This window comes from Planococcus citri, chromosome 3 (genome assembly GCF_950023065.1).
Source record: "Planococcus citri chromosome 3, ihPlaCitr1.1, whole genome shotgun sequence".
In the NCBI taxonomy this organism is placed as follows: domain Eukaryota; kingdom Metazoa; phylum Arthropoda; class Insecta; order Hemiptera; family Pseudococcidae; genus Planococcus; species Planococcus citri.
In genome coordinates, this window is record NC_088679.1 from 4,934,999 (window position 1) to 4,948,637 (window position 13,639).

The 13,639-nt window shown below is 33.4% G+C and overlaps 2 protein-coding genes across 6 annotated transcripts; one reads left to right on the plus strand and one right to left on the minus strand.

Annotated features, from left to right (window-relative positions):
• Positions 1-68: 68 nt before the first annotated feature.
• Positions 69-1,554, minus strand: LOC135840245 (transmembrane inner ear expressed protein-like). Of its 2 annotated transcripts, none has more exons than XM_065356681.1 (5): positions 1,420-1,554; positions 1,013-1,272; positions 748-900; positions 420-575; positions 69-263 (listed from the first exon to the last, which is right to left on the minus strand). In XM_065356681.1, the coding sequence occupies exons 2-5, from the start codon at positions 1,134-1,136 to the stop codon at positions 139-141; spliced, it is 558 nt and encodes a 185-aa protein (XP_065212753.1). In that variant the 5' UTR covers positions 1,137-1,272; positions 1,420-1,554; the 3' UTR covers positions 69-138. The 2 variants fall into 2 exon arrangements, with proteins under 2 accessions (XP_065212753.1, XP_065212752.1); XM_065356680.1 differs by having other exon boundaries at positions 1,013-1,202; positions 1,420-1,543.
• Positions 1,555-6,383: 4,829 nt separating this feature from the next.
• On the plus strand, positions 6,384-12,973 carry LOC135839621 (RNA-binding protein 45-like). 4 transcript variants are annotated; one of them, XM_065355724.1, is made up of 13 exons: positions 6,384-6,672; positions 6,753-6,867; positions 6,953-7,147; positions 7,228-7,418; positions 9,840-9,979; positions 10,071-10,198; positions 10,284-10,501; positions 10,603-10,723; positions 10,795-10,951; positions 11,204-11,309; positions 11,682-12,333; positions 12,525-12,631; positions 12,710-12,973. In XM_065355724.1, the coding sequence occupies exons 1-10, from the start codon at positions 6,492-6,494 to the stop codon at positions 11,303-11,305; spliced, it is 1,548 nt and encodes a 515-aa protein (XP_065211796.1). In that variant the 5' UTR covers positions 6,384-6,491; the 3' UTR covers positions 11,306-11,309; positions 11,682-12,333; positions 12,525-12,631; positions 12,710-12,973. The 4 variants fall into 4 exon arrangements, with proteins under 4 accessions (XP_065211796.1, XP_065211799.1, XP_065211797.1 ...); XM_065355727.1 differs by having other exon boundaries at positions 12,733-12,973; XM_065355725.1 differs by lacking the exon at positions 11,682-12,333.
• Positions 12,974-13,639: the final 666 nt, after the last annotated feature.

Genomic DNA, 13,639 nt, shown 5'->3' on the forward strand with positions numbered 1-13,639 from the left:
TGTCTTGAAACACACATACTTACTAATTAAATGTAATTATGAAATTTGGAATAAAATCATTTATAGAATACACTTTCGAGCTGAATATTTATTAAGAATAAGAAGAACAGAAAACCTTATTACTCTGCATACTTTAATTTAGACTGTAATTTGTTTGGAAGATTTTTTCGATTTCAGCACATTGAAAGCGTTCACAATGGTCACAAATTTATTATTCAATTGACTGTTGTTTTTATCATCCATTAATTTCTCTTCAGATGTTCCTGTATAAAAAATAAATTTACGAAATATAATTATTTTTCAAAATTCAAATAGGTAAGTAAACGTTCAATTACCTACTTGTCTTACCTATTACTAATTGAAAGTACCTATTTGGTGCCTACCGTTCTATACCTATATCTATATATTTTACGACCAACCTGCATTTAAAGGATCACTGCTAATGGAGGTTTTATCTTGCGTTTGCGATTTTTCATTTATGAAATCTTCTCGAAAATGACACGTTTTTTGTTTAGCTCGTAGCTCAGCTTCTTTCTGTTCATCGGTCATTAATTCAAATCGGACTCGTTCAACAGCTAGGTAGGTGGTATTTATAAGTGAGTTTAAAAGTGAAAAATGTTCAAGAACCTATCTATGTAACGAAAACGTTCAAATTATTCCTACATTTACTCCAAATTGACATTTAAACGACCAATGTCAATGTTTATTTCACAATTTAAAAAAAAAAAATCAAAATTTTATAATCACCTTTTGTCAAATCCATTTCATCCATTTCACCATCTGGAATTGAATTCAATTGTTTGCGAAACTTTTTAGCGATTTGTTTTCGAACATAATCCGCTTCTATTTCTTGCTTCGTTCGAGGAATTCGAAAACTTACACAACAGCATAACCATATCACTGTGAAAATAAGTTATACTTCATTATGTATAAGTAGGTATAGGCTATAGGAATGCAATGCTTATGTTGTCAAGATTTTGTACGTTACTCGAATTTTTAATTTTTCACTTACATTTTATCGATATAAGGCCACAAATGATCGACAAAATGTGCCATACTAATAAATCGCCGATAATTTTCGATCCTAGTATCACATCGACTGCACCGGAATCATTAGTCGTCGAATTATGCTCCATGTTCAATAAATTTTCACTATATTGACTGCATGATTTTTTAAAGCATTATTGAGTGAGATGAAATTCCTGCACAAAATAGTAGGTAGATTTTATTTACTATACGCGAATGTTGATAAATTTGCGTGCTTGTTAACGCCTGAAAAATGAAAATGAAAAGAAAAACGTGATGAGGTTGTTTTTTTTTTATTGCAGGTGCTCATAAAATTAGGTAGGTATCAAATTTCAAGCATGCATTCATCGATATACAATTATCAAAGTGCAGTTTTATATTCGAAAAGATTACCTGATATTTTTTGGCGATGCTCGGAGAAGAAAACAGAACTTTTGGTAAGGTATTCAAGTAGGAAAATGTTAAAAAATCGTATCGCTTTTATTGCACACGGTGGACCACACCCAAAAGCTGTCACGCGATCTTGTTTCAATTTTTTTTTATTTCTCTCGTAATGAAAACCTGTAGCTTCTTCTATAATGAAACTCAATTAAAAAGTATCTAAACATGACGTGATCTGTTGCATTTAAATGGATCTGTCAGTGGCTGATGAAAAAATTCCAAATTAGGCTAATATCACCAATCACAATAAAAGTTGGATGTTGGATTCTAAATCACCACGAAAAAAAAATGCACCAATGTGTCTGGAATTATAACAAAAAACAATTATTTTGAAATAACTGCGAAAAAATTCTAAACTGAGTTTGAAAAAAAAAATCAAATCACCACTGGAAAATTTATTTTAAAAATCACAACAAAAAAATCTATTAGAAGAGTTCTTCACAATTTCTAAATCACCCTTCAACAATTTGCCAATTGCGACGAAAAAATGCATTTGAAATTATGAAAAATCCCAAACTGAATCGCCATCAAAAAAATTATTCTAAATCATCACGAAAAAATTGAAATTATCACAAGAAAATTCATTGTTAATTTCACCTCCACCTCAACCCCCGGACCCCACTCCCCCTCAAAAAACCCAATAACTCCATTTAAATCCACCCAAAAGAAATTCCAAGTCGACCCCCCCCCCAATCCATCTTAACACGAGAAATCGGTAATATAACAGAATCTAACTACCCGCAATTTTTGCAATTTTTTTTTTGAAAATATTGCAAAATTGCCAGAAATGTGGCGAGGGAACAGAATTTTTGCGGTTCCCTCAATTTTGAGGAAAATACTCAGGTAGTTAGATACTGTGATGCATACGCGTCACAACATCTAACTACCTTTTTTTTTTCGCTGTAAATCGCGGGAGGATGTGTGCGGTGGTTCTCCACTACGACGAGGAACATTCTCGTGATGTTAAGAATGCCAAATCAACGAATCGATCTATTTTATTTTGAAAAATTATAGTATCTAACTACCTGAGTATTTTCCTCAAAATTGAAGGAACCGCAAAAATTCTGTTCCCTCGCCACATTTCTGGAAATTTTGCAATATTTAAAAAAAAAAATTGCAAAAATTGCGGGTAGTTAGATTCTGTTATATTACCGAAAGATCAAGCTTCACAACCATATAATCACATCATTTGTTATTGAAGTGGAAGGGCGAGAAAAACAGTTAAGTATTTGCGTTTTTCTCGAAACGGAAAAAATAGACTTAGGCCAACTTGGAACTGGGCCCTTCAATTTAAAAAAGAAACCCTGAAAAAAGTCGAAGACAACTCCAACTCTTTAGTGAGTGATCATACCTAAGTAAGTGACATTATGCAAGAGTGGCAACCACTTTTTCCCCTCCCTTTTCTCTTCCCACCATCTTTAGGGTATCTTTTGTTCATCACTTTTGTAAAAAAATTTGCGATTTTTCTTTATTCCCCTTAAAAAGTTGTTAGGAATTTTATCTCTGAAGGCCTCCAAAATGAAAAAAATAGTAATAAGTATCCAAAAATTTTGAAAATTCGCCTAATTTGTTCAAAACATTCATTTTAGCGTCAGAATATTTCTAAATAATCTTATCATCAAGAAAAGATCTGCTTCCTTGGTTCTCAAAAACAATATTGCTTTCCGTGTTTTGAGCTCCCCCCCCCCCAGTAGGAAAAAATGAAAAACATTTACTTGAGGACGGAGAGAGGTTATTGTTTAAGAGGAAAAATGTTTAGAATAATTCTGACCAGAACTGGAAATTTCCAAACAATTTTCATCTTCGATTTTTTTTCTCATTTTGGAAGCTTCATAGAAGAGAACCAAAAAATTGTTTGGAGGCTGAAGGGAGGTTTCTTTTCAAAAGAGTGAAGTTAATTAGAAGGAAAACTGTAAACCACAGCTCGAATTTCGTAAATCCGGAGACAGGAGTTCATACCCAGGCAATTGAGGCGGCCTGGTCAAGAGTGAAGAAGTTCCTCCGGAGGAAGGATGTCATGACCGTGCCTGAGGATCGAAAAGCCTCCTACTTAGACGAATACATGCGGAGGCAATTTTACGAAAATAAAAAAAATGTAGGGGAAACGTTTTACTTTTTGCTTCGCCATCTTGCAGAATGGGAGGAATATGGATTCTAATTATTTCTAGTCATTGTGTAGTTACTTGTTTTTTTGTAACAGCTTTCGAATGTTATACTTGGTACATATTTTATAGCATATTGTAGCTGCTTGTACAAAAAAAAAAAAAAAAAGGAAATAAAACATGAATTCATACAACACATACCTGCAAATTTTTTCATAATTTTTCAAAATAAAATAGATCGATTCGTTGATTTGGCATTCTTAACATCACGAGAATGTTCCTCGTCGTAGTGGAGAACCACCGCACACATCCTCCCGCGATTTACAGTGAAAAAAAAAAGGTAGTTAGATATTGTGACGCGTATGCATCACAGTATCTAACTACCTGAGTATTTTCAGCGAAAAAAAGAAGGTAGTTAGATATTGTGACGCGTACCAATGGTTAGCATCACAGTATCTAACTACCTGAGTATTTTCCTCAAAATTGAGTAAATCGCCAAAATTCTTATTTGTGTAATCATTTAGTGGTATTTCCAGGTGGTTTTGAAAAAAAAAATTAAATTACAAGGTAGTTAGATTTTGTGACTGTACAAGGTAGTTAGATTTTGTGACGGTACCCGAGAGATCTGTGCACATACGTATTCAAAATTCAAAATTCAAAATTCTTGTTTTCCGCAGTCTCAGAAAATAGTCACAAGAAGCAGGTGCGTATGTGGATTTTTTTTCCAAATTTGATTTTTTTTAGGAAGAGGGGGGTGAAAATCTTAAAACTTTGTAAAAAAAATTTAAAAACCAGGAGAAACTGCAAAAACTATTCAGAAATATGTCCTAAAAAATCAAAATCTTGCAAAAAATGTGCTTTTTCGCCATTTTGTACTTTCAAAGTCAATGCTCTTTGCTCAAGTCAAAGGTGTTTAATTTTCGAAAAAAAATGCCAGAAAGCGTCAGTTTTCGGCAAAATAATAAAGAAAAGTCCATTTTTAGTGCACTTGTCAGTTGTCAAGAAGTGTTAGGGTCATTCCATGTCAACTCAACCAAAAAAAGACGATTTTGAAAGTCATGTCTTTCGATTTCGCTCAATTTTTTTTACAATATATACCCACCCAGTAAGTAAGAACCCCGCAATTAGTTTGGTCCCAGACCCCTCAGGGGGCGGGTGGGGGGAGCACCCCACCCCCAATTTTGTGCGAAACTTTCGAAAGAAGAACTGGGTCATGTGATGTATCGAATTCTATGTTTTTGGTGACGCTGAACACGAATATGACGTCAGATTTTTGATAGGACCTCATCCACGGCCCCCAGCACCTCCCCAAAGGGGGTAAAAGTTCAAAAAAGCGTTTTGTTCGTGTGACACATGGAATAGTATGTTTTTGGTGACGCTGAACACGAATATGACGTCAGATTTTTTATTGGACCCGTCCACGGCCCCCAGCACCTCCCCAAAAGGGGTGACCCCTCCCAAATGGTTACATTCATGTAACACATGAAATAGTATGTTTTCGATATCGCTGAACACGAATATTGCCTTAGTTTTTAGAATCGACTTCACCCATGGCCCCCACAACCTCCCCCAATAGTTTGAAGTCCAAAAAAATCGTTGGGGCCGTGGATGGGGTCCAATCATAAATCTGACGTCATATTCGTGTTCAGCGTCACCAAAAACATAGAATTCGATATATCACATGCCCCAGTTCTTCTTTCGAAAGTTTCGCCTAAAATTGGGGGTGGGGGTGCTCCCCCTCCATTGAGAGATCCCATCTCAAAAATTAAATATTTCCAAAAAGCATCAAAAGGTAGTAAAGGTACATCTATGGGAATTTTTTCAGAATTTTAAATGGTAGCTCCCACTTACAGCGCCATTTTGAAATTTGAACTTTCAATTTGAAATTTCAACTTTCAGCTTTTGAAAATTTCAAAATGTTTAAAAAGTTCTAAACGCAATGCCCTTTCGAACTGTGAAATCAGTTTTGATCAAAGTATCATAGTTTTGGAGGAATGGGCCGCTGAAGTTGAGTACCTCGATACAATGTGAAAATAATGTAAGCCCCCCCACCCGCCCCCTGAGGGGGCTGGGACCAAACTAATTGCGGGGTTCTTATTTACTGGGTGGGTATACATTGTAAAAAAAATTTGACTGAAATCGGAAGACATGACTCAAAAACGTTGGTTGAGTTGACATGGAATGAGCCGAATGTCCCGTTAATTTTTGCTAAATTGGAAAAAAGATCAATTTTTTTCCAAAATTGACAAACAGTTCTACCTACTCTTATCTAGATATTGTCCATACAATCCTATTTTTGCCTAATAAATTGTCGAAAAATTCTCTTTTTTTGTGAAAATTGTCAGAGCTCAGAGAGTGTAATTTTGGTGAGTGGAGTGGACGAAAGAAAAGTTGCCGAAATTACTAAAAATTTGTGCTTTTTTGCCAAAACGTCCAAAAATCATCCCAATTGCCTTCCCAAAAAAATAAAAATCCTCTTTTTTCGCCAAACAAGAGTCTTGCGTTGTTCACAAAGTTTCTGAAAAAAACTAAAATATAAAGGCTGGAACTGCTGGAAGGCTCCTTGAAAATTTTTAAAATTCAACTTTCAAGTTTTAGGTCGAACTGGAAAGTTGGAATTGGAACCTGGAACCCAATCAGGCAATCAGGATTCAGGAATCATTTTTTAAGAATCAAAAATTCAAAATCAAAAGTCAAAACATGGAAATTGGAATCATTAGCGCAACTAGCGGCGAAACATTAAACTACGTACAACAACACCTGAGCAAAAATTCCAGGTATGTCCAGGTGTTGTGATTATCAGCATCAGCTGAAATCGAAGTTATCAAATTGTTGTAACTTGTAGCCCATTTAATAATACTGTGCTCATAGATATTAAATTTGCAGCTCAATCAATTATTTAAACTAATACTATTATTCACGATGGTTTCGGGAGGAATAAAAGAACACACCGTAACTGACGATCCTCCGTATTCCAGATTATTTGTCGTTTACAACAGAAAGGATCCCATTACAGAAACCGAACTGAGAAACGATTTTGGCCAATTTGGTGAAGTCCAAGATGTGTTCATCGTTAAAGATAAAGCTACCGGAGATTCTAAAGGTACGTTGGCACATTTTAACTGCTCATTTCCTCACATTTCAAGTACACACTTGTAAATGAAAAATTATTATTTCTCGTAGGAGTTGCGTATGTTAAATTCCCTAAGATGTCGGAAGCTGCTCTTGCCATGGAAAAACTCCACAATACTCCTATCACAGGACACACCGGAGTGTACAAAGTGTACATAGCCAAAAGGTTGGTGTTTTTAACGATGTAAACACCTAAACACACACCTTACCCTATCTCTTCTAAAAAAATTCATTTTATTGATTTTATTCAGTCGAGGAGAATCAAGAGGACCTGATCACGATGATCCAGATCGTTTTTTTCGATTATTCATCGTCGTACCAAAAACTGCCACGGAAGATGATATTAGAGAGTATTTCACGAAATTTGGAGACGTTACTACAGTGAAATTATTACGCCATAAAGATACCAACGAAAGTAGAGGACTTGGTTATGTAACATACGCGAGGTACTTTCATAATTATTCGACGAACGTACGTATTTTTTTTCATCTCGAAATCATACTTTCATTATATTGAAATTTTCCAGAGTACACGATGCTGCCAAAGCTGTAGAAAGTGGTGAAAACGAGCTAGGATATAAAGCTGTGATAGCTCGACCTAAAGAGAAATTGCAACCTGCTGATTCCAGTAATGCTAAACATTCTTCTAGTTATCCTTCGTATTCAAATACTAGTACTCCTTCTCCTCGCCCAACCAATAATATCTCCAGCAAGATTGGTAAGCGAGCTTAGGTCAATAGTAGTGCAGGACACAGATTGTAAAAAGTGGTGCAGGTTTTTTTTTTCGTTAGAGGCCTTTTAAGGTATACTTGTACTTGAGAAATTTTCAAAATTTTATACTGTTTTTTTTTTAGAATAAACACTGATTTCTTGTAAAAAAAAAAAAAAAAAAAAATGAATTTGAGGGATAATCGAGTACAGAGATGCTTCCTTCTCCTGGGAATTGCCCATTTTTGACTGAAAAATTAAGTAGGACAATTGTCTGGTGCTTCAATTGGACACTGCATTTGGACTCGGTGACCTGAAATTGGTCGAAAAATAGAAAAATAATTTTTTCTTACTCGATTTTTCTGAAAATTGAAATAATTCCAAAAATTGGTTGTTGTTCGTGCATTTTTTTTTTTTTTTGGTGAAAAAATTTATTTGTCTTGAAACGAGTAGAAAGGGCAATAGTAGTGTTTTGTGGTGCGGTGAATTCATTTCTGGAGTCAAATTCACACCATAACACTTCTTTCGTTTGGGAATTGCATTTTTCTTAACTAAAAATCGGGCAAAAAATTGAAATTGAATCTTTTTGAAAAATAATTGAATATACATTTGTGATAAAATTGACTGTGTTTTTTCGATTCAAAATTCAAATTTTTCGATGAAGGAGTAACCGTTACAAAAAACTGACTCTGGGATCGGACTCAGCGACCTCGAGCTGTGTGCGTTGCTTTTTTTGTTACACAAAAATTCATTCTAAAAATCACCAAAAAAATTTAATTTGAAATTGTCATGAAAGAGTTTCACACTAAATCATCATTGAACACTTTATTCTTAAGTGCCTAAGTACCTATACAACAAAGAATTCACTTGAAATAATTCCGAAAATTGTCATACCTCAAAAAAATGAATTTTAAAAAATATAATTTTAAATCACTGGGTGAAAATTCATTTTAAAAATCACCAAAAAAATGTATCATAAAAATTATCACAAAAAAATAATTTGAACTAATCAAACCAAGTTCCAAACTAAATCATCATTGAACAATTTATTCTAAATTACCAGGAAAAATTGAAATAATTCCAGGGATTTCCAGCCAGCCAATAGCTAAAAGCCAAAAGCCAATAGCTGATGCAAGCTAATGGTATTTAAGCCAATAGCCAAAAGCTGGCTTAATGAAAAATTGCCAGCCAATAGCTAATAGCCAAAAGCTAATGAACTTGGGAGTGATTTTAAAATTTTTCAATTTTTTAAAAATTTTTTCTGATATTTTATTTTTTTTTTTCACTTGTGACTCACGTCTTACACTCACTGACACCACAAAAATGAAAAGTGTTCTTTTAATAATCGTCTACACGTCATAACGAGTATTTTGAGGGGTCACATGTATTTTTGTGTTTGTAAAGGTTCGTAAGCCAAAAGCCAGCCAATCGCCAGCCAATGAAATTTTGCCAGCCAATAGCCAGCTTTATTTAAGCTAATGAAAATCAAGCTAAAAGCTGATAGCCAAAAGCTAATCGATAATTGGCTGGAAATCCCTGAATAATTCTAAAAGAATCATATTTATGCTGTCACTAGAAGAAAAAAAAACATTAGAATACAACATTTAAAACACAAAAAATTCATTTATCATTAAACATTTTTTTTAATGTATCATTCAAAATAAGAGAAAATTTATTCTTAAGACCAGAAAACAAATTTATTAAAAATTGCTACAAAAATGACATTTGAAAGAATCACGAAAAAAATTCTAATTTAAATCATTATTAATCACCGCAAAAAATTCACTCGAAATCATTCCAAAAAAATGTATTAGTCGTCACTCAAAAAAATTCATCGAATTCGACACTAAAAAATCAATTTGAAATCGCCACGAAAAACATTACCTAAAAAATGTATTCTAAATCACCACAAAAAATTCACTTGAAATAAAATTCATTTGTCATCACTCCAAAAAAATTAATTAGAATTCAACGCTGACAAATCAATTTAAAATAGCTCAAAAAATTGTAAGCTGATTCAAAAAAAAAAACGTGTTGATAATGATAAGATTGTATAACTTAACCAGTTTGTCGTAAATACGATGTGCATTTTTTTCAAAAACAGAATCCATGAATTTGTGGACTAATCGAGTACTGTAAATTTGTCTTGGAGAAGGGGGGGGGGGGTTCGTGACGTCGTTTTCATGTTCATGTCAGATTGTCAGATCTCAGTATTATGCTTCCTTCTTGAAATTGCAGGAAATTTCCAATTTTGTGACTCAGAGAATGTTGGTGCAAACATTTTTTTGTAAATTTGACTAACTGAAGGTCGCTGATAATGATAATGATAATGACGTCCATCTATACCACTTTTTTGGAAATCTGTAGTCGTCACTGGTCGGCGGTATCTCTGAATATAAATCCAATAATGTTGAATTCTCCATTTTTGTAGATCTCCATGTGAGCGGAGACAGTATTCAGGGTGAGGACTCTTTCCAAGCTACGGTTTCTTCCAAGTTGAACAAAGATCACATATTTCGATTGTTCGATATAGCTCCTGGTTTAAGAAATATACAAATTACTTCGCAAAGCGTAAGAATATTATCACTCGTTATTCGTTTTGCTAATTTGAGCGAGATTTAGTACCTATGATAACTTTTAATGAAAAAATATCCATTTGTAGATGTATCGAACTGATGTAGTAGCTACCTACACTTCGGCTCTAGCTGCTGAATATGCACTGAATAAACTGCAAGGATTGGAGTATCCATTAGGAGAATACATTTGTGTAGAATCAAAAGGAGTTAATAAGTAAATTTCTTATTCGACGTAATATTTGTCGAACGAAGAGAGATGGGTTTTAATGAATGATTTTCAATATTTTTTGCTTATTTAGACCAGCCATAGTAACAGCTCCAAGTTACACGAGTAATATATCCGCTGGCGGAAGTATCGGAGCTAAACGTGATTATAGAGGGGATCAAATCATCGAACATCGAAGCTCCTCTCCTGTCGGTTTGGATACAAATCGTGAAGTTAATTCAAAACTCAGTGCTTTAACGAAAGCCCTTTCTGAAGCGACAGCGTTGCTAAAAACAGCAGGAATCTCTACTGGTAAGAATATTACGAGTATTGCTGAACATTTTTATTTCTAGAACCTACCTAAATAGTATAATTGTGTTTCTCAATAATCAATACGAACGATTTTTTTTTAGATACTCTGGGTTTTGATGAAGTGACTGAAAAGTGGAGCTCATCTTCGTATTGCCATTTTCCATTACCACCGCCTCAAAAAGTTCTTCCCAAATCTGCTTTCAATGAAAATACTGGAATGCGGTAAGTTAAAGGCTGATTAGTGAAATGAGAAATGTACGATGACTATTTTTCAATATTGAACTTTTTTGCAGGTTGTTTTTCGTTGGCCATCCAACTGCTCCTCCGTTAGATGCTTTATACGATGTGTATTGTAGATTTGGTAATTTCGCTGGTGCCAGTATTTTGCAAAGAAAAAATTATGGTTATTTGTATTTCACTTGTTCTCAGTCAGCTCAGAGAGCCATTGAAGTAAGTGTAATCTTTTTTCGCCAGTTTTCTATGGGAATGGATGACCAAAAACTTTGAACCAAAGCCGAAGAAACTGATTGATTTCGAACGAAAACAAGAATCTGAACCTAGAACTGAACTTTTACTGAGAAAAATTTTATCTGAAAACGAAAACAGAACGAACCCTTATTCAATCAATTTTTCCTCGCCATAGTTTCCTGATTTAACTACGAACTACTATACCATGAGTAATTCTGTTATTTCTGTTCATAGGTCACCGATGATAAATTAATCTCTGGCGTTTCAATTAAAGTTTTGCCAGCTGAGCCGAAAACCGAACCCAGTAATAAAAGAAAGAAGACGGATACGATGTAACCAGGTACTAATACTTATAGTATTTTTCTTAATGAGACTCGATCATAATCGTACCACATTAGGTGCTGTATAATTCCTGCTATATCTGCTTAGTATGCGATGGTGAAGGATTCAATCCTGTTCGAATTTTCCTATTCGTTTTATTAGCTTCGAAAGTGAAAAATATATCATTGTAAAATACATAACATGATTTCGAACTGACTTACAAAATACTAAATAACTCAAACAATAAAAAATTATTTCAATTAAATAAAGCCAACTTGGGAATCCTATCAGGTTATTTAATTTGGTGCAGGATTGCCTGATTGAAAGTATACTTTACTTTTTTATACTTCACGATTGTTTTATAGATTCAACTGTGATTATTTGTTTACAGGACTGTAAGTAGTAAGATTACAAACTAATAACTGCTACTCACGTTTTTTGTGCCAGTTTACTCGAAAACAACATATTGACGATAACATACCTTTTATACATTAAATTTACTGAACATTCTCAGAGGATATAAATAGACTATTTTCATAGTTTAACCGAAGAATAAACAATTTTTTGTTCACCTACTGATTTTTAAATAAATGACTACGTAGTAGATGAACGATCTACGTACCTACTCGATAGATTTAATTATTAGGTACTTTGCTTATTGTTTAAGGTAAGCATGACAATTTACAATTTTTTTTTATTTTTGTAAAATATGTTATGCGTATAATATATATTTTTGTACGGTTAAACTGCATTTTCTCATTACTATTATACTATTATTAAAAATAATACTTACTGTACCTCTACTTACTGCGAGAACTTGCCAAAAAATAGGACTTTTTTTTGACAATTTTGGGGGCGAAAACAAAACTGTTTTACATTACAAGTGCCATCTAGACGTTTATTACACCAAAAATAACAGATAACTTGCATTGGAACAAGACAAGGAATTAGACAACTACCTACCCAAACAAGTACGATAGCGGATTCATTCACCTCGTATTTCTACCTTGAATGGGTAATAAAATAACACTTCGTAAACGCAGGTAAATATTTTAAATTCATTGACTTTCACTACTTGTTTTAATAACTCTTCAAGTGACGATTGACTGTAAAATGCAACTTTACGTAATTGATAATGATTCAGTTATTTATATTGTTATTTGATCTTTGAGTTAACTTAATTTGATGAAAAAATTGACTTTACTTTGCTAATGATTGCATATTTTGTTTTCAGAGAAGATACTTTCAATTGGATGGATATGGATTTATATAATGAAGTCGTTTTGAGATCGTATCAAGTATTGTCAACTAGTTATTTTTTGGACGCGCCTATTCGGTTTGGTAAGTAAATGAACTACATGGTTTTGTATTTTACTTAATAATGGAAACGATTTTCATTTTTTTTTTTTTTTTTGACAGTACGATAACAAATTGTTTTGCAGAAAAATTGTGATGTTTCCGAAGAACTGATCAGGATTACTTGATGAACTAAAAACGAGTTTTGTGATTCATTTCTTCTGCGATTGTAACGTTCAGAGAGATGCACAATTGTGATTGATTGGGTACTTTCGATGAAGATACCTCATTTGTGATTTTTTTGTGTTGCGAAGTTGTATTTGATATTCGTATGATTGTGATATTTCAAGAAATGAATATATTGCGGTGTTGATTAATTATGAATAATTGTACATATGATTTATCTTTGTATCAGTATCGCACGAGAATGTTGAAAATTCAATTCTGAAAAAATTACTCATCTCAGCTTTAAAAGATTTGAACAAATCAGCTAGAGTCTTAGCTAAGATTGGATTCCTGTTACACACTTTTCTTTTTTCCAAACACTGAAAACAGGAAGTACAAAAGTTCTGCTTATTCCTTTTTCGGTTTTTCCCTACTTCCAGCTGTCCTGCCTTTTTACCAAATTTGCCAAGATAGTTCTAATTTTTCGTCAAAATGTCCAAAGATTCCTGTCTTTTTTTTTTTCAAACTAAACAATTCTGTTTTGTGTCAACATCGCCGAAAAATTATGTTTTCATGCCTAATGTAGAAAAATATGCGTTTTTACTTTCCAAATTTGTCAAAAGGTCAGATTTTGGCAAAATTCCCAGAAAATCGTGATTTTTACCAAAAATGTCAAAATATGTCAATAGTTTAAAAATTGTTGAGAAGTCACATTTTTTGCCAAAATTTTCAAACCGTTCTAATTTTTGTTAAAAATGGAAGGGGGGCTTGTATTTTTCCAAAAATGTTTAAAATTATCAAACTAGTCTTGATTTTTGCCAAAATTGACAAAAAATCCGAGTTTGCCAAAATTTTTGGAAAGTCACAATGTTTGTTAAAAATGTCACA